Source organism: Tripterygium wilfordii, chromosome 11 (assembly GCF_013401445.1).
Source record: "Tripterygium wilfordii isolate XIE 37 chromosome 11, ASM1340144v1, whole genome shotgun sequence".
NCBI lineage: Eukaryota > Viridiplantae > Streptophyta > Magnoliopsida > Celastrales > Celastraceae > Tripterygium > Tripterygium wilfordii.
This window is the reverse complement of record NC_052242.1, coordinates 2,482,662-2,498,214: the sequence shown is the minus strand read 5'-3', so window position 1 is coordinate 2,498,214 and position 15,553 is coordinate 2,482,662. Positions and strand designations below refer to the sequence as shown.

Below are 15,553 nucleotides of genomic sequence, written 5' to 3'. Positions count from 1 at the left end.
CCATTCTGCTCTCCATTATGAGTATTGAATGTTGAATGAGACCTACATAATGCTTGAGACCCCCCATTCTGCTCTCCATTATGAGTATTGGATGTTGAATGAGATCTACATATATATTTATAATGGAGTCAAAAATTAGGTGTATGTCAGGCAATATTCCTCTCTTCTTCTTTTTTTTAACCCTAATTCTGGAATTTGGATTGCTTCAATGACTAAAAATGTTGGCCAAATCAACCTGTTTCACAGATCAAATAAGAAATTCCATGGAAGCCCATGGTCAAACCCATAATCATATAACTCTCATCATTCACTTAAGCCCAGACACACTTTGGCCCATACACAGTCTCGAATTCGAACACACGCGTCTTTAACTCATGGCTACCCCCATATCCCAAATCCTAAATCAGAAGTCCTAATTTGCTTTTGATCTTGTGAAAACCTGCATCTTCTTCTACCATTTACTCGATGAGGAGTTGTCGAATCAAAGAAATTTTATCGAGTTATCTCCCTATTGAGTTAATCATCAACATTCTCTACCGATTACCAGTGAAGAGTCTTATACGCTTCAAAAGCGTGTCGAAGCCATGGAAATCTCTTGTGGAGGACCCAGATTTTGTCAAGTCTTATATGGATCAACAACAAGTCAAAACCAAGAGATTGATTACGAAATGCGATACAAGTAGTTTCCTATCAACGGATTTGGATTCGCTGGACAAATTGAGTATCGTCAACATGCCTAAGCTTCAAAGGTCTTATCGACATATCGAACTGATTGGTTCATCCAACGGATTGGTAACTCTTTGTTGTACTTTCAGTAATTTGAATGATCCATTAGTATTTGATTTTATTATCTGGAACATGGCAACTAGAAAACATCTAATCATACCCCTTGAATTGCCCCATCCTCCTAAGTGTACTCTTTTGGTACAAGGCTTTGGATACAATAGTGTTTGTGATGATTATAAGGTTGTCAGAGCATTTAAATCTGGTGGTGGTGGTGGTGATGGTGATGATTTGATAACGATGGTTTATAGCCTGAAAAAACATGAATGGGTGTGGAGTACTATAAATTCCCCTGACTATCATTTCGAGGATCTATTAGTAGGATCACTAGTTAGTAATGGAGCCCTCCATTGGCTTGCATTCGAAGGTTATGCATGGGATCCCATTATTGTTGCTTTTGATCTCAACACTGAAGAATATCATAAGGTATCCCTACCAGTGAATGTGATCGCCGACGAGCTTGAATCACTTAGGCTGGCTGTCTTGGGAGATTCCCTTTGTATATTGGTTGATGTGGGGGATGTTGATATATGGGTGATAAAGGATTATATGGTAAAAGAGTCGTGGACCAAAGTCTACTCGCTAAGACTCAAAATTTTCCCTATGCCTTTAGCTTTTTCAATAAGTGGTGATGGCACCACCCTCTTGCTGTTGAAATACAAAGAATTTGCACACAGAGCTTACTGGTACAATCCATCAGAAAGTACAATTTACTTGTGCAAACCATCATTGGAGGAAGAAGTCCAGATATTTGTGGCTCCTAGTTCAAGGTTTGTTACTGCTATGATTTATGAAGAGAGTCTAACGCCAATTGTGGGATCAAAAGGAACAAGAGGTAAGCCTACATTAAAACAAAGAGAGAAATGAGCGATGGCTGCATTTAGATCTTGCAGTCATATTTTTCCTTTGTTTGTTTTACCTTTTTAGATGATAAATAAGTTTGGCATTTCGTTTGCTTGTAAAAACTGTTTGCCTACAGTCGATGAATATGGTTTTTGGGTTTGTTACATTGGTAGCTTTTAGTATCTGATAGACTCTTAATTAACCTATACTGCTCAGCCAAAACTAATATGGGCAACGCATCAATCATGTAAGTTAGTTGATGGCCAGTACTGACTCTTAGTTGCTTCAATACATTCTATCTAGGAGATGGATATGCTCAATGGAACTAAAAAAAATTCCCATAAATCTGATGCGGGAAGGACTTTGTCCAAGCAAGTAATCAGTAAATCGATGGCTTGGTTTGCCTAGTTTGTTTAAAAAGTGACTGCTGCAAGCAGAGAGCATCAATTGCCTATTGATTTCAGCATGATTTATATTTTGTTGTGGCTGGATACCCAGAACTAAGTCAGACTTGGTCAATGCTGCTTCACTTTAAAGACTTGGCAGTTGCACAAAGCCACAAATCACAAGTAATCACTGCGTCTCGAAACAAAATAATGGCCTTTCAAGACCCCTCAGAGGCGCAAGTCCAATCTGATTGATATATCAAGTAAGAAACTCCTTTAAAGCCCATAGTTTTAAACCCATGAATCTATTACTTGCTTTAGCCCAGAAACTCACTTCGGCCCATCACTTAATGACAAGTTAACTGACGCACAACTCCCCCAACTCAATTCAGAAACCCTAATATGCGTAGATCGAGGCTCCTTCACATTAGCATTATGTTCTAGGTTTTTTACTCGATTCAGAAAAGCAAAACCAACAAAAAGACGAGAAGTTGTAGAATCAAAGAAATCATGTCTTGTTCTCTTCCGATGGAGTTGATCATCAGCATTCTCTACCGATTACGAGTGAAGAGTCTTATTTGCTTCAAAAGCGTATCGAAGCGCTGGAAATCTCTTGTGGAGGACCCAGATTTCGTTGAGTCTTACATGGATCAACAGAAAGTCAAAACCAAGCAATTGATTTTGCAATGCGATTTAACAAGTCGCTTCCTAGCAATGGATTTGGATTCGCTGGACAAATCGAGAATTGTCAACCTGCCTAAGCTTCGAAGGTCTTATCGACGGATCGACCTGATTGGTTCATATAACGGATTGGTAAGTCTTTGTTGTACTTTCAGTAATTTGGATGATGCAATAGTAGTTGATTTTATTATCTGGAACATGGCAACTGGAGAACATCTAATCATACCCCTTGAATTGCCCCATCCTCCTGAATATACTTTTTTGGCACAAGGCTTTGGATACGATGGTGTTCGTGATGATTATAAGGTTATCAGAGCATTTAAACCTGGCCGAGATGGTGGTGCTGATTTGGTAACGATGGTTTATAGCCTGAAGAAACATGAATGGGTGTGGAGCATTATAAAGTCCCCTGGATATCATTTCGATGATCGATCGGCAGCAGGATCACTAGTTAATGGAGCTCTCCATTGGTGTGCATTCGAAAATTATGCATTGGATCGAATTATTGTTTCTTTTGATCTCAACACTGAAGAATATCATAAGGTACCCCTACCAATGATGGCCCACGATCCCTTACCACGTATGGAGGACGAGCTCGAATCACTTGAGCTGGCTGTCTTGGGAGATTCTCTTTGTATATTGGTTTTCCATGATTATGATGTGGGGGACATTGATATATGGGTGATGAAGGAGTATATGGTAAAAGAGTCATGGACCAAAGTCTACTCGCTAAGACTGAAAATTTACGTAAGACCTTTAGTTTTTTCAACAAGTGGTTATGACACCCTCTTGCTGATGGACTACGAAGAATATCAAAATAGAGTTTACTGGTACAACCCATCATTGAAGGAAGAAGTCCAGATATTTGAAACTCCTTGTACAGATAGGGCTGTGCATAATTCGGTTTTAACCGATTAATCGAACCGAACCGATCGACCGTTAACTGAATTTACCGGTTAATGTTAACCAATTGGACGGTTCGGTTAAAGGTTTATGAGTATTTCGGTTTTCAGTTAATGGTTCGGTTAACATAAAAAATTAACCAAATTAACCGAACCGAACCGAAAATATAACATACTATATAAATATATAATATATATAATTATGTTATTAATTTTCCACATATTAATAATTTAACACTTATATTCTTCTAAAAAAATCTATTAATACTTATATAAAAAATTCAAAATAAATATAATATACATCAATTAATAAGTATTAATTCATGTTACCAAGTACCAACTTAGTAACTTACCATGTAATGTAACACCTTCAATATATTATATATTTATATTTATCAAGATTAAATATGATAATGAAATTAATAATATGAGAAAACAAATACTATAAAAACCATTAAACCCTAAATTCTAAGGTTAAAGGTCCCAACAATAAAAAACCTTAAACCTTTTTTTTTTTGAATGGGAACCCTAAACCCTATAAAACCTTATGAATGTAAACCCTAAACCCTATTAACTATATAACTATAGTCATATTATAAACTTAAACCCTAACTAATAAAACACTAAACCTATAAAACTATACTCTAATAATATAAACCCCAAACTCTAACACTATAAAACATTAAACCGTTTATTTTTTTAAAATGAGAACCCTAAACCATATAAAACCTTGTGAATGTAAACCCTAAACCTTATTAACTATATAACTATAGTCATGTTATAAACTTAAACCCTAACCGATAAAACACTAAACCTATAAAATTACACTCTAATAATATAAACCCTAAACTCTAACACTATAAAACCTTAAACCTTTTGTTTGTTTTTACATGGGAACCCTAAACCCTATAAAACCTTATGAATGTAAACCCTAAACCCTATTAACTATAATATAGTTATAAATTTAAACCCTAAAATTATAAATCCTAAACTCTAACATTATAAATCATATTATATGCTAAATTAGTAACATGACTTTGACCCAAAATATTTGGAATTAACCGAACCGACCGAAATCCAAACCGAAATTTTAGGTTAACCGAACCGATGGTTAACCCTCTAAAAAATATTGGTTCGGTTAAATGGATGAAATTAACCGAAAAAATTTGGTTAGGTTAAAAATATGTCAATAACCGAACCGACCAACCGATGCACACCCCTATGTACAGAGAATTTTGCTTCAATGGTTTATGAAGAGAGTCTAACCCTAATTGTGGGATCAAAAGGAACTAGAGGTAAGCCTACAATAAAACGTAGAGAGAAATGAGCAATGGCTGCATTTAGATTGTGATCTTGCAGTTATATTTTTCTTTTGGTTGTATTACCTGTGTAGATGCTATATCAATTTGGCATTTTGTTTGCTTGTAAACACTGAAGACCTTATGTTTCTCCCCCCTTGGGTGTGTGTGTTTTCTTCTTCTGTGAGCGTGCTATCTTGTTGTGGTTAAAGTCTGAGTTTTGGGTTAAAGACCTTCTGTTTTCTCCCTCTTGGTTGTGTGTGTCTTCTCTTCTGTGTGTGTGTTTTTGTTGTGGTTAAAAGTCTCCTGTGAGCAGCTGGGTTTGGGGCTGAAGACCTTATGTCTTCTTCCCCTTGGGTGTGTGTGTTTTCTTCTTCTGTGAGCGTGCTATCTTGTTGTGGTTAAAGTGAGCAGCTGGGTTTTGGGCTGAAGACCTTATGTCTTCTTCCCCTTGGGTGCGTGTGTTTTCTTCTTCTGTGTGTGTGCTCTCTTGTTGTGATTAAAGTCTCCTGTGAGTTGCTGGGTTGTGTTTTCTTCTCTTCTGTGAGTGTGCCTCTATGTGCCAAAGGATGTAATTGATTGGATTAACAGCACTTTTGGAAAGTGGAGATTGTGTTTGAGGAGGTTTCGAACTCTCATGGGCCGAGATACACGTATGATGAAGAAATCTCAAAGGATAGGGATGCCTCCACCATGGTTTCACCCTACCACCCTACTCATGTTCACTAACCAGGCCTTCTAAGTCACCACTTACTTGGAAGGAAGGAAAGAAGATCTTCTCCATCACGGTTCTGAGTGTCGAAACTGCTGCATCACTGGAAACATTAGTCATACAAAACCTTTTAAGAGTCTACACCTTCTCTTCAACACCTTTACTTGATCGGAAGTATATCTTTTTGGTCAACATTCATCATTTGCAGACTCTTTACATCTGATATGCAAAAAAGGATGGCAAGCTAATAAGTCTACATGTATACTCACGTACCATGTCATCTTCACCTTCTTTTCTTTGTACTTTTGTCTTTGTTGTTGGTCTGTTCTTTTGCTTCCTGGTCATATTTTTATTTATTATCTTGTATTTTGGATTCAGGATTTGGGGGACTGTCCCTTTTCCTCTGTTTAGGCCATCACCTGAAATGCCCTTTTGTTTCTCTTTGTTTTTCCTTCAATATATCGAGGCTTATCAAAAAAAAAAAAAACTAAACGCCTACAGTCGATGAATATGCGATTGAACATTACAAAGTGAGCCTGGAAAAGAAAGCACAACTGACTATTCAAATAAGGCTAAGCACAACATCTGAAATTAAAAGCCTGCCGAAGCCATGGAAATCTCTCGTGGAGGATCCAGATTTCGTCAAGTCTCATATGGAAAAACAGCAATTCAAAACCAAGCAACCGATTATGCAATACTATTTAACGAGTCGCTTCCTATCAATGGATTTGGATTCGGTGGAGGTCTTCTGAACGGATAGACCTGATTGGTTCATTCAACGGATTGGTAACTCTTTGTTGTACTTTCAGTAATGTGAATGATCGAATAGCAGTTGATTTTATTATCTGGAACATGGCAACTGGAGAACACCTAATCATACCCCTTGACTTGCTCCATCCTCCTGAATATACTTTTTTGGTACAAGGCTTTGGATACGATGGTGTTGGTGATGATTATAGGGTGGAGGTGGTGATTTGATAACGATGGTTTATAGCCTGAAGAAACAGGAATGGGTGTGAGAGTATTATAAATTCCCCTGGCTATCACTTTGATCCATCGATAGGATCATTAGTTAATGGAGCGCTCCATTGGATTGCATTTGAAGATTATTTATTCGATCCAATTATAGTTGCTTTTGATCTCAACACTGAACAATTGCTCTGTTGTTGCAGAAGGATTTGCTCAATAAAGCTATATATTACTCCCATACATCTGAGGCTAGAAGGACTCTGTCTAAGAACTTGATCAGTAAATCAATGGTTTGGTTTGCATATTTTGTTTCGTTTCATCATGATTTGTTGTGTCTGGCTTTGGTTGAATGGTATTCAGGAATTGACTAATCGCTTCAGAACAACGGCCTCTTGCATGTTAAAAACAGTTAATGGCTTAATGCTTTTGATCGAGCAAACTGCAAACATCACACTGCATAAGTACCCATAACTAGAATGAGCTTAGGAAACAGAAGTTCTAGGAAGGGAACTTGGATATGAAGACCTGCTTTATTCTAATAAACAAAACATCTAGACGATATGCGACTGGATATTGCGAAGTGAGCATGGAATAGACAACACAAGCGGCTATACCAATGAGGCTAAGCTCAGCATCTGAAATTAAAGACGAGGAGGGTATGAATCCCCTTTTTTCAATGTTAAAGATGCATTTATCTCAGAACAAAGGGCATTTCATGAAAAAAAGGGGGAATAATAAGACATAAATATGACCGCACAGGCAGGCGCGGGCACAAAGTATATAGTTATAGAGAGACACATTGTAACGACAACTGTGAAGTCCATTTGAGTAACTCTAGAAGGAAAAATCCTCCTTGAAGATCAATGCGGCTAAACATTCAACATGATAAGAATCAATGTTGTATATGAATTGACATAGTTAATTAGTTAGCAGGGCTACATTGAGGCTACTGAGCACCATACCTTGAACCAAAAACAATGCTTAAGCTTTGCCATCAAGGGAGACAATTTCATCCTGATGTATGTTACTGGGTCCATTATGCCCACCATCAGCAGGCGAAGAATCGTTATCTGAGGAAACAACTTTTGCATATATTCCATGAGAATTGGAACCATCTAGTTTATTATCATCAGAAGCATCAGAATCTGAGTCTAAGTTGACCGGCTTTGATGCAGTAATAGAATCTGAGTCTAAGTTGACCGGCTTTGACGCGGTAATAGATGTCAGTGTAGGTTGTGGAATTGCCAGGGGAAGAGACTGGCTTGACCACAAGGATGGCATCCTCTTGTCATCTTCCCTCATCCTCTCCGCATATTTATTGAAGTCAAATCCTGAAGTATCTTTTCCACCAAATGCGGACTCAAGCTGGTCTATATTGAATAGATCCTCCATTATTTTCATGGTGTTGAGGTCATCAGCGTAAACAAACTTGACTTTATTGTAAGTCTTGGGCTCCAGGAAGGGCTTAACCAACTGCAATTATACATTATGAATGTTACAAAACAGACTAATACATAGAGCAGTGAATGAAGCCATGACATCAAAATGGCAGACTAATGATGAACTAGCATTGGCGATCTATAATTGGTAACACTAGACTGTACTGAACAGTCGTCAGATGGAATGTACTCTGGCATTATGCAATGATTATCCAAGTCAGAAACACAACATAAAAATGTGAACTCAACTTCCAGCATGGTACAGCAGAGTTACATTAATATTTTGTGGGCTGTATAACCTAAAAAGAAAATATTCATGAGCGGTGAACTCTATCAATTCTTATGCCTAGACTAAAGGAATGGTACACCATTCAGCCTGAATTAATATACTCGCTAATAGGAAACCTGATTCATGTTGACAGTCAAAGCCTTATAGTTGGCTAAGGCTGAGCTACTATATCCATCATCATGATTCAGAAACTTATGCATATTGTGAGAAATAATAATAGAATTAGTGACGATGACAAGTATAACACAGTTCCACTTACTGTATAGAATGGTTCAAAAAACTTGGGTGGATTGTAGAGTATTGCAACACCCAGGCGTTCTGGATAATGGTCTTGTAGGACATGGGCTGTTTCCTTTGTCACCTTAACCGAAATATGGGAAAGATTGAAGCCATGGAAATCGATCAGCCAAACCATCTGCTCTTGTTCAGCCGGTAAGTTTAAAATAGCATTCTCCATGCAGTACACCAAATACCTAATTTGACCTTTTGTCGACTTTGTGTTCTGCAGTCAATTCAAATTTGAATGTGATCAAAACTAAGCCCACAAAAAAGCTAAGCATCTTGAATTGAATCTCATCTTCCATTAGTTTATGTTAACGTTAACAATACAATCTAAATCAAACCTATCTTGCTGTACAAATGAGATATAAGCAATGGTTTTCCCAGTCTGCTCCGCATTAGGGTCAATATGCGCAACATTCCAAAGAACTGTAATTAATGAGTTTCACCTTAAGCCAAAAACCCATTTCCCAAGTGAGGAATCATGTGATCATTCTCCTATCAGCAGACTCAAAGGCAAAACAGAAATTTGAAATATGCAGATTCATAAGACTATTTGGTCTCAAAACAAAGTTAAACTCTCTTTTAGGGTGAAATAAAAGGTCTACCACAAACGAAGCAAATACGAAAATTCTAAGATGTAGAAGTTTTACAAAACAAAACACCTCACACTGAGGCAAGGAGGACCATCAGACAAACCTGGCAGCTAGGTCTCATCACAAGAACTGTTCTCCCATGCTTGTCGATAAAATTTGTTCGGCAAATCTTCCCAGTCTCTCCTTCACAAGCAATCTCCTCCTACATGACAAACAGAATCAAATAACTCATGTTACAATTTCCTCCAGAGTTGCAGAGTCGACAGATTTATTAACCTCTAGTAAGCACAGAGTGAAAGAGATCTATCTCACATACTAAATTGAAAAAGTCAGAACTCATGAGTAGTTGTGCGACCTGAAGTAAAGCATCTGGCATGCTAGCCTATTGTAAACATTGTCGACATCACGCTCAAATGGTTCAGACTGAAGGCTAAAATTAACTAAAAAGTAGAGCAGCAGCATACCCAGCGAATTTCTTCCGGTTTGTACTCTGCCCTCCATTTCAAAGTTCCTTTCAGCATCTTAGTAGCCTTCTTTATATTCCAGTTTCGTGCTCTTAGGTATCTTGAGATTGATGCATCGGAACAATAAATCGCCAACTTATCTGGCAATGGCCCTATCAACCTTCTCACCTCATTAATCTGAGACAAACACACATGCATAAAACATTTTTACCTCATAGTCAGAAGGCATCCACATGTTCCCATCTTCAATGCATGCCACAGAGCACGTTAGATAAAAATACCTTTGCCTGCTGCTCTTCGGATGTTAAAAGCTTCTCACATCCATTTGAAGAAGATTTTTTTAGACCTGCACTCATAGCTAAAGAGAAATCTTCCTGCAATCAAGTGTAAAATCAATAGCAGGAGCATAATAATTACTTTACCTATATTTCCAGTTTCATTCCAATGCTTTGCCCACATTTACGTTTATAAAGGCTTATTGCAAATTGGTAATGTATATGTCTCACTTTATTATTAGTTCTTTAAAGTTTAAAGAAAGGAAGTAAATACAAACGGCGTACTGAATAAGAGGGAAGATGCAATGGGCGTAAAAGCATACTGCCAGATCTACATTTAATATCTTCTGCCTTATTTCGCCATCATATTCATAAGAACTTGAGCTGGAATATGTTATCAATTCTAAGAATCTAATCCTAAACCCTAGATACACTTTTTTTGGCCTAATAGTGTACCAAGCATTGCAGCTGGAAACGAAAAACTACATTTTTTGTACTGCACTACCTGTAAACCAAACATTTATCAGTGCGAGTCCGAGCTTCCCACAGAAAGAAAAGAACACGAATGAAATCTTAGGATGTTGTTCCAAATGTCCGTTAATAATCTGTCTTCACCAAAATGGAATGCAGCATATGATAAAATTGGGTAGAACAGCAGCTTGTTTAAAAACCTGATTTTGATTATCCATAGTTCCAGAATAAAGTACATAGTCACAATTAACAGCTAATTCAGCTGGTATCTATCACCATTAAAGCACTTGGGAATTCTCTAACTCAATCCCATTAATAAGGGCCTTGCACAAAGCTAGTACCTTGCTTGAATCAAAATTAAATACACCCAAATAGATTTAAGAAATCCAAAACGTTCGTGCATCAAAAGATCATTTAAAAATCAGCTAGGAAGTATCTGATCATAATAAAGACGTGCGTTAGAGATGGGCTCTAACCCTTAAAACTCCTCAAACTACGCACTCGACTCAAATTTTTTTAAAAAAAAAAAATGAGAGGAGGATCAAGATGACTGGATCGGTACTGAAAATGTGAAGAACGAACCTGATCGATGGAGAAATTGGAGCCACAGAGAGCAGCAAAGGAGGAGTCTTTATCAGATACTTGACAAGTTCACCATTGATTTTAGGTCAACGGAGGAAAGGGTATTCCGTTCTAGATAGAGACAATTAGGTGGATTGCATAAATAGTCCAGTCATGCGGGGGTTGGTAGACGAAACTGGATGCTGGATTGTCTTTGAATTTTCAATCACACAGACCCATCAATAAAATCAAAAATATAAAACACCCCACATCATAATCTTATGATTATGACGACATCAACTCAATATTTGCTCATTATGAAACTGCACTATTGCAGTGTTTCTTTACTTTAAAAATACTTCCTTTTTATTAGCAACTGCCACATATGATGTTTGGCCGATTTGTCATGCAACAATGTCTTCCAACGAAATTGCACTGTCAAGTGGCTAGAGAAGAGTAACATGTGTCCTAAATTTTCCGGTGAGTGAAAACGACATCATACAAGTTTTTCCTTTAAATATTTTATACGGTCGGGACAACGTGACTTAGAAATCTATAAATATTTCCTAATTTATCATTTCTTTTACTTTTTACTTAGGAGTTAATATCTTTTGTTAAAAAGACCCCCTCAAATTTTAGTATTATGTTCCATCAATTTTGTCATTATAAATTTGTAACAAGTTTTCCCTCTTCCTTTGATTTTTGGACGGGCCTTTGAACAAACTCGGCCTTTAATTACAAAAGAACAAGATGCTTTGGATCGGGCCCATGTGAACTTTTATTGTAACGCCCAAAGCCAAGCCCTGAGGAAACTAGAGGTCCAAAACTAGGGTTGGCAAATTTATATCCAAATTGTTCGAACTAAATTAAATTAAGTTTGGATATAATTTATATGTCCAAAATATGATTTTAAGCACAATTTTTTTTTCTATTTTAAAATCGGGTTCAAACACAAAATTTTATCCGATTTATTTGTTCAAATTTAAATCAATTCAGATTTGGTTTAAAATCTAATCCAGTTTATAGTCCGTAAATGTAATATATTTCGAAAACATCACATTTCTATCCGAAACCGTCAAACCGACTCAGAACCAATTTTTTTCCACCCCAATCCAGAACTAGAAAGTAGAAAGTTCTTTCGTTGTTTGAACATTTAAAAAAGAAAAGGAAAAAGAAGTAGAGACATAACGAACCGGAACGCTGTCCGACAAACCGTGCCCAATTTAGTTAGTACGGGAAAACGGTGTTGTCGCGATGACGGAGTCTGTCAACAGCAATGGCCAATCCGGACCCTAGATTCCGGTCATCAGTTTCTCAAGAAATTGGCCATGGCCCTTGGCTATTGGAGGCCACTGTTGCCCCTCCTATGCTTATCGTGTCTGTTACTCTACGAGGAGTGGGCTTCAATTTCGTCTTGCAAGATCGTGCCCGGCAAGGATCCCGATGACTATTCTAGGGGCAAAGTGGAGGCAAGCTCGGACGACCTGAAGGTGATGATAGTGGCCAATTTGCACTTGCAGGGTTCCGAGGCTGGCCTTTTCGATCTCTATTTCAGGGACTACTACTTGTCCAAATTCTTTAGGGTAACAAATTTTTTTTCTTTTATTTTTGTACTCATTACGCCAAATTTGGAATTGCTATTTTATTGTCTGAAAGAGTTATTACTTGTTAGTAATGTTAGTGTATCTGGGTTTTTAAGTTTTAATACCCACCTATGTAACTAGAATAGCACTGTGCCAATAATGCACCATCTCTTATTATGTCTCCTCCTTTAATTTCTTATTACAGACTTCATCAAGATTCTTCTTTTGATTTATATTATAGTTTTATATTCCAATTTTTCTTATTATGATTAGCAGTAAATAGATATAAGACATTGTAAGAAAATTCAACTTGATGAGCTTTGAATTTACTATTGAAGATGACATTAAGCTCTGTGGTTGCTATGTTATTTAAGAAGCATCTGGGGGACTATGATTCACTACATAGTGTGAGAACTATTATTTTCTGCTAACAGAGAGCACGATGCTAGTATTGGAATTTTTCTGTTCTTTTACAGGTGATTCATTTTAGTTGTCAGATTTAGAAAAGATATTGATACTAATGTTTACTTCTGAAACATAACACTCATGATTTACCAATTTTTGAGGCAGAAATCTTTCCAAAGTTTGAATCCTGATATGCTGATAGTTTTGGGAGATGTTTCTGCAAGAGGATCAGAGTTGACAAAAAGTAAATGGGTATCTGTGCTTAATCAGTTTCACAAAATGCTGGGACCCTTTCTTGGCCTTCCTTTTCACGTTGTCTTGGGTGACAGGGATATAGGAGAATGTGGTGAGCTTGATGCAAATTTTGTACAGTTGCTAGCTGCAAGTTTTCCTGGGCTGGATTCTGCTGGTTGTGGTGCTTTTGAAATTAGCAATACTACTTTCGTCTCAGTTAATGCTGTGGCATTGCTTTGTGACAACAATGAATTCCGGTTTAGTGTAGAAAAAGTGATAGAGAGGGAAAGCATAGATCTGCAAATGGAAAATGAAGGTGCAGCCGGCATAATCAATGAATTCCATAATTTCAGAGAAACATCTCATCACTTTGAGTTGAGAGAAAATGACGTGTTACCGGGATCTGGCCCTGTCTTATTGCTTCACTTTCCCTTGAACCGCAGAGCCGATTACCATTGTAATGGCGGGCGCAATGCCTGGAGTGTTTCTAGACATTCACAGCAGAATTTTAAAAAATGTGACAGCAGGTGGGTGCAAATCTCATGGCTATCCCTTGTCTTTTCAAAGATTCAATTGTTTGATATAAATATATAATTTTTGTTCTTTGAAGTAGATTTCGTATTTGCTTCACTGTACCATATAAGAACAAGAGAAGGATATTGCTTTACATAATTATTTTGTGATAAGCACTTAACAGTTTGTGAGTTTGATCACTGATACTAAATCCAAATCCCGTGCTCGTCTCTTCTGTTGTTGTTACTTGAATCTTCATGGATCACTCTGAATGCTAGGACTTCAATTTTTATTATTTTTTGGGTGGTGTTAGCGCTGGAAGGGGTATTCTATAACCTTTACATATGTAATATGTTATCTTGAATTTACATTCAGGCAATTCATTGGCGCTGGACCCTATGACTTGTTGCAAACTGTTCCTGCAAATGCTACTGAATATATTTTTCAGGCTCTGAGACCAAGGTAACTTGTTTACTTGAATCCTCTAATTGCCTTCTTCAGTGTTCTCTTTCATTCTCTGTTTTTTTTGGTTGTCTCATTGCTTTATTGAACTGTATCGTATTTATTATGGTTGAAATTTTGGCAAGTTTATTGTAGTTGATGACTTATAAAGAAACTGTGGAAGGAAAAGGTTTTCTATTTTTCTTGAGTTTATAAAGTTTGTATAATGCGAATTACCTACCTGGAAAATGTACGCAAGTATTTTTTTTCCCAATTTGATCATCTTTGTCCAAGGCTTGGTTCTATAATTTTTGCATATTTATCAATCCGGCTCCCTTTGTGAGTCATGTGTGACTGTGTGGAATTGCTGTGTCCATGTCTAAGGATTTGGTTGTCGTCTCAGTTTCTCACCTCTAAGATGACAACTGCCTGCTTTTTTTCATCTACAGGTTCATTTTCAGTGCCCACAGCCATGAATTTTGTGATATCACTCATTCAGATGGGACTCGTGAGATAACCGTTCCGGCCATGACATGGAAAGCAAAGGATGATCCTGGATTCGTTGTCGCCACCTTTGGCAAGGACAGAAAAGGAGTGAGTGTTAGCTATTGCGCTCTTGCTAGGGAATCTCATGTTCTGGCAACCTATACTACTCTTTTGGTTTCATTTGTGGTGTTATGGTTTATATCAAAAGCCCCTCATTCTGGATGTTTGAGACGATAGCAGCAGATTCTTGCTTTGTACAATTTTTTGTGCATTAATCATTGTATAAATTTTTTTTCCTGCCGACAAAAGATGAAAGTCTTTTTTCTTTTTTACTTTTCAAATAACATGGAACCATTCTTCTCTGGTTAAGATTTTATTAAGGATAAAATGGCTTCATCATTTTATTTTCTGGAAATGGAGCCACAACCAGGATCTTTGTTGCAATGGCCTAGCTCCTTTGCTGCCAATATTAATCTGTTTCATACAATATTAATTTGTAAACAGTAGTTGACACGTCTTTCTATATGTAATAAGAACCGTTAATTATGGTTATTAACACATAGGGCGACACGTGGTTGATAAAAACTAAATCCTCCATCTTAATTAACTTCTCATTAACGTTTAATGCAAATATACACAGAGACTAATAATAGTAGATAAAAACAAAGTAAGAGATAAGCCTAGTCTAGCTTACAAGTTGTTGCAACAAACAAATGTGCGGAGGTTACAAGAGATACATGATAGTCATGAAAGTAGTTGTAATGAAGATAAGGTTGTAAGAGATAAGAATGTCATGAGGAAGAGTTATTATCTGCTGTAGTTCCTACTCCCTAGTCTATATTTTCTTAAATCCTGACGTAATTTTCCGATTTTTGAACAAATTATATGGATTTATAATTTATCCATATATATATTTTTAAGAAGATAATTAATGGACGACTTA

The 15,553-nt window shown here is 37.0% G+C and overlaps 4 protein-coding genes across 5 annotated transcripts; 3 read left to right on the top strand and 1 right to left on the bottom strand.

Moving 5' to 3' along the window:
• Positions 1 to 159: 159 nt before the first annotated feature.
• Positions 160 to 1,798, top strand: LOC120009070 (F-box protein CPR1-like). Its single transcript, XM_038859516.1, has one exon. It carries the CDS (start codon positions 466 to 468, stop codon positions 1,648 to 1,650), a length of 1,185 nt encoding a protein of 394 aa, XP_038715444.1. The 5' UTR covers positions 160 to 465; the 3' UTR covers positions 1,651 to 1,798.
• A 625-nt stretch (positions 1,799 to 2,423) lies between these two features.
• Positions 2,424 to 6,135, top strand: LOC120008443 (F-box protein CPR1-like). The gene is made up of 2 exons (XM_038858766.1): positions 2,424 to 3,576; positions 4,825 to 6,135. Exons 1-2 carry the CDS (start codon positions 2,523 to 2,525, stop codon positions 4,920 to 4,922), a joined length of 1,152 nt encoding a protein of 383 aa, XP_038714694.1. The 5' UTR covers positions 2,424 to 2,522; the 3' UTR covers positions 4,923 to 6,135.
• Positions 6,136 to 7,264: 1,129 nt separating this feature from the next.
• LOC120009938 (phosphatidylinositol transfer protein 3-like) lies at positions 7,265 to 11,126 on the bottom strand. 2 transcript variants are annotated; one of them, XM_038860673.1, is made up of 7 exons: positions 10,970 to 11,126; positions 9,923 to 10,015; positions 9,642 to 9,818; positions 9,281 to 9,379; positions 8,562 to 8,804; positions 7,759 to 8,047; positions 7,265 to 7,719 (listed from the first exon to the last, which is right to left on the bottom strand). In XM_038860673.1, exons 2-7 carry the CDS (start codon positions 9,995 to 9,997, stop codon positions 7,556 to 7,558), a joined length of 1,047 nt encoding a protein of 348 aa, XP_038716601.1. In that variant the 5' UTR covers positions 9,998 to 10,015; positions 10,970 to 11,126; the 3' UTR covers positions 7,265 to 7,555. The 2 variants fall into 2 exon arrangements, with proteins under 2 accessions (XP_038716601.1, XP_038716600.1); XM_038860672.1 differs by having other exon boundaries at positions 7,265 to 8,047.
• A 924-nt stretch (positions 11,127 to 12,050) lies between these two features.
• Positions 12,051 to 14,972, top strand: LOC120008511 (metallophosphoesterase 1-like). The gene is made up of 4 exons (XM_038858858.1): positions 12,051 to 12,531; positions 13,102 to 13,697; positions 14,059 to 14,145; positions 14,574 to 14,972. The coding sequence occupies exons 1-4, from the start codon at positions 12,277 to 12,279 to the stop codon at positions 14,845 to 14,847; spliced, it is 1,212 nt and encodes a 403-aa protein (XP_038714786.1). The 5' UTR covers positions 12,051 to 12,276; the 3' UTR covers positions 14,848 to 14,972.
• The last annotated feature ends 581 nt before the right edge of the window (positions 14,973 to 15,553 follow it).

Bases quoted from the DNA above. Each gene is read 5' to 3' on its own strand.
- LOC120008443 (XM_038858766.1), top strand. From the start codon at position 2,523: ATGTCTTGTTCTCTTCCGATGGAGTTGATCATCAGCATTCTCTACCGA. The intron at 3,577-4,824 runs ATAGGGCTGTGC...CCCTATGTACAG, and splicing joins ATTTGAAACTCCTTGTACAG to AGAATTTTGCTTCAATGGTT.
- LOC120008511 (XM_038858858.1), top strand. From the start codon at position 12,277: ATGGCCCTTGGCTATTGGAGGCCACTGTTGCCCCTCCTATGCTTATCG. The intron at 12,532-13,101 runs GTAACAAATTTT...TTTTTGAGGCAG, and splicing joins ACTTGTCCAAATTCTTTAGG to AAATCTTTCCAAAGTTTGAA. The intron at 14,146-14,573 runs GTAACTTGTTTA...TTTCATCTACAG, and splicing joins TTTCAGGCTCTGAGACCAAG to GTTCATTTTCAGTGCCCACA.
- LOC120009938 (XM_038860672.1), bottom strand. From the start codon at position 9,997: ATGAGTGCAGGTCTAAAAAAATCTTCTTCAAATGGATGTGAGAAGCTT. The intron at 9,819-9,922 runs GTATTTTTATCT...TGTTTGTCTCAG, and splicing joins CCGAAGAGCAGCAGGCAAAG to ATTAATGAGGTGAGAAGGTT. The intron at 8,805-9,280 runs GTTTGTCTGATG...AATTGACTGCAG, and splicing joins TGATGAGACCTAGCTGCCAG to AACACAAAGTCGACAAAAGG.
- LOC120009070 (XM_038859516.1), top strand. From the start codon at position 466: ATGAGGAGTTGTCGAATCAAAGAAATTTTATCGAGTTATCTCCCTATT.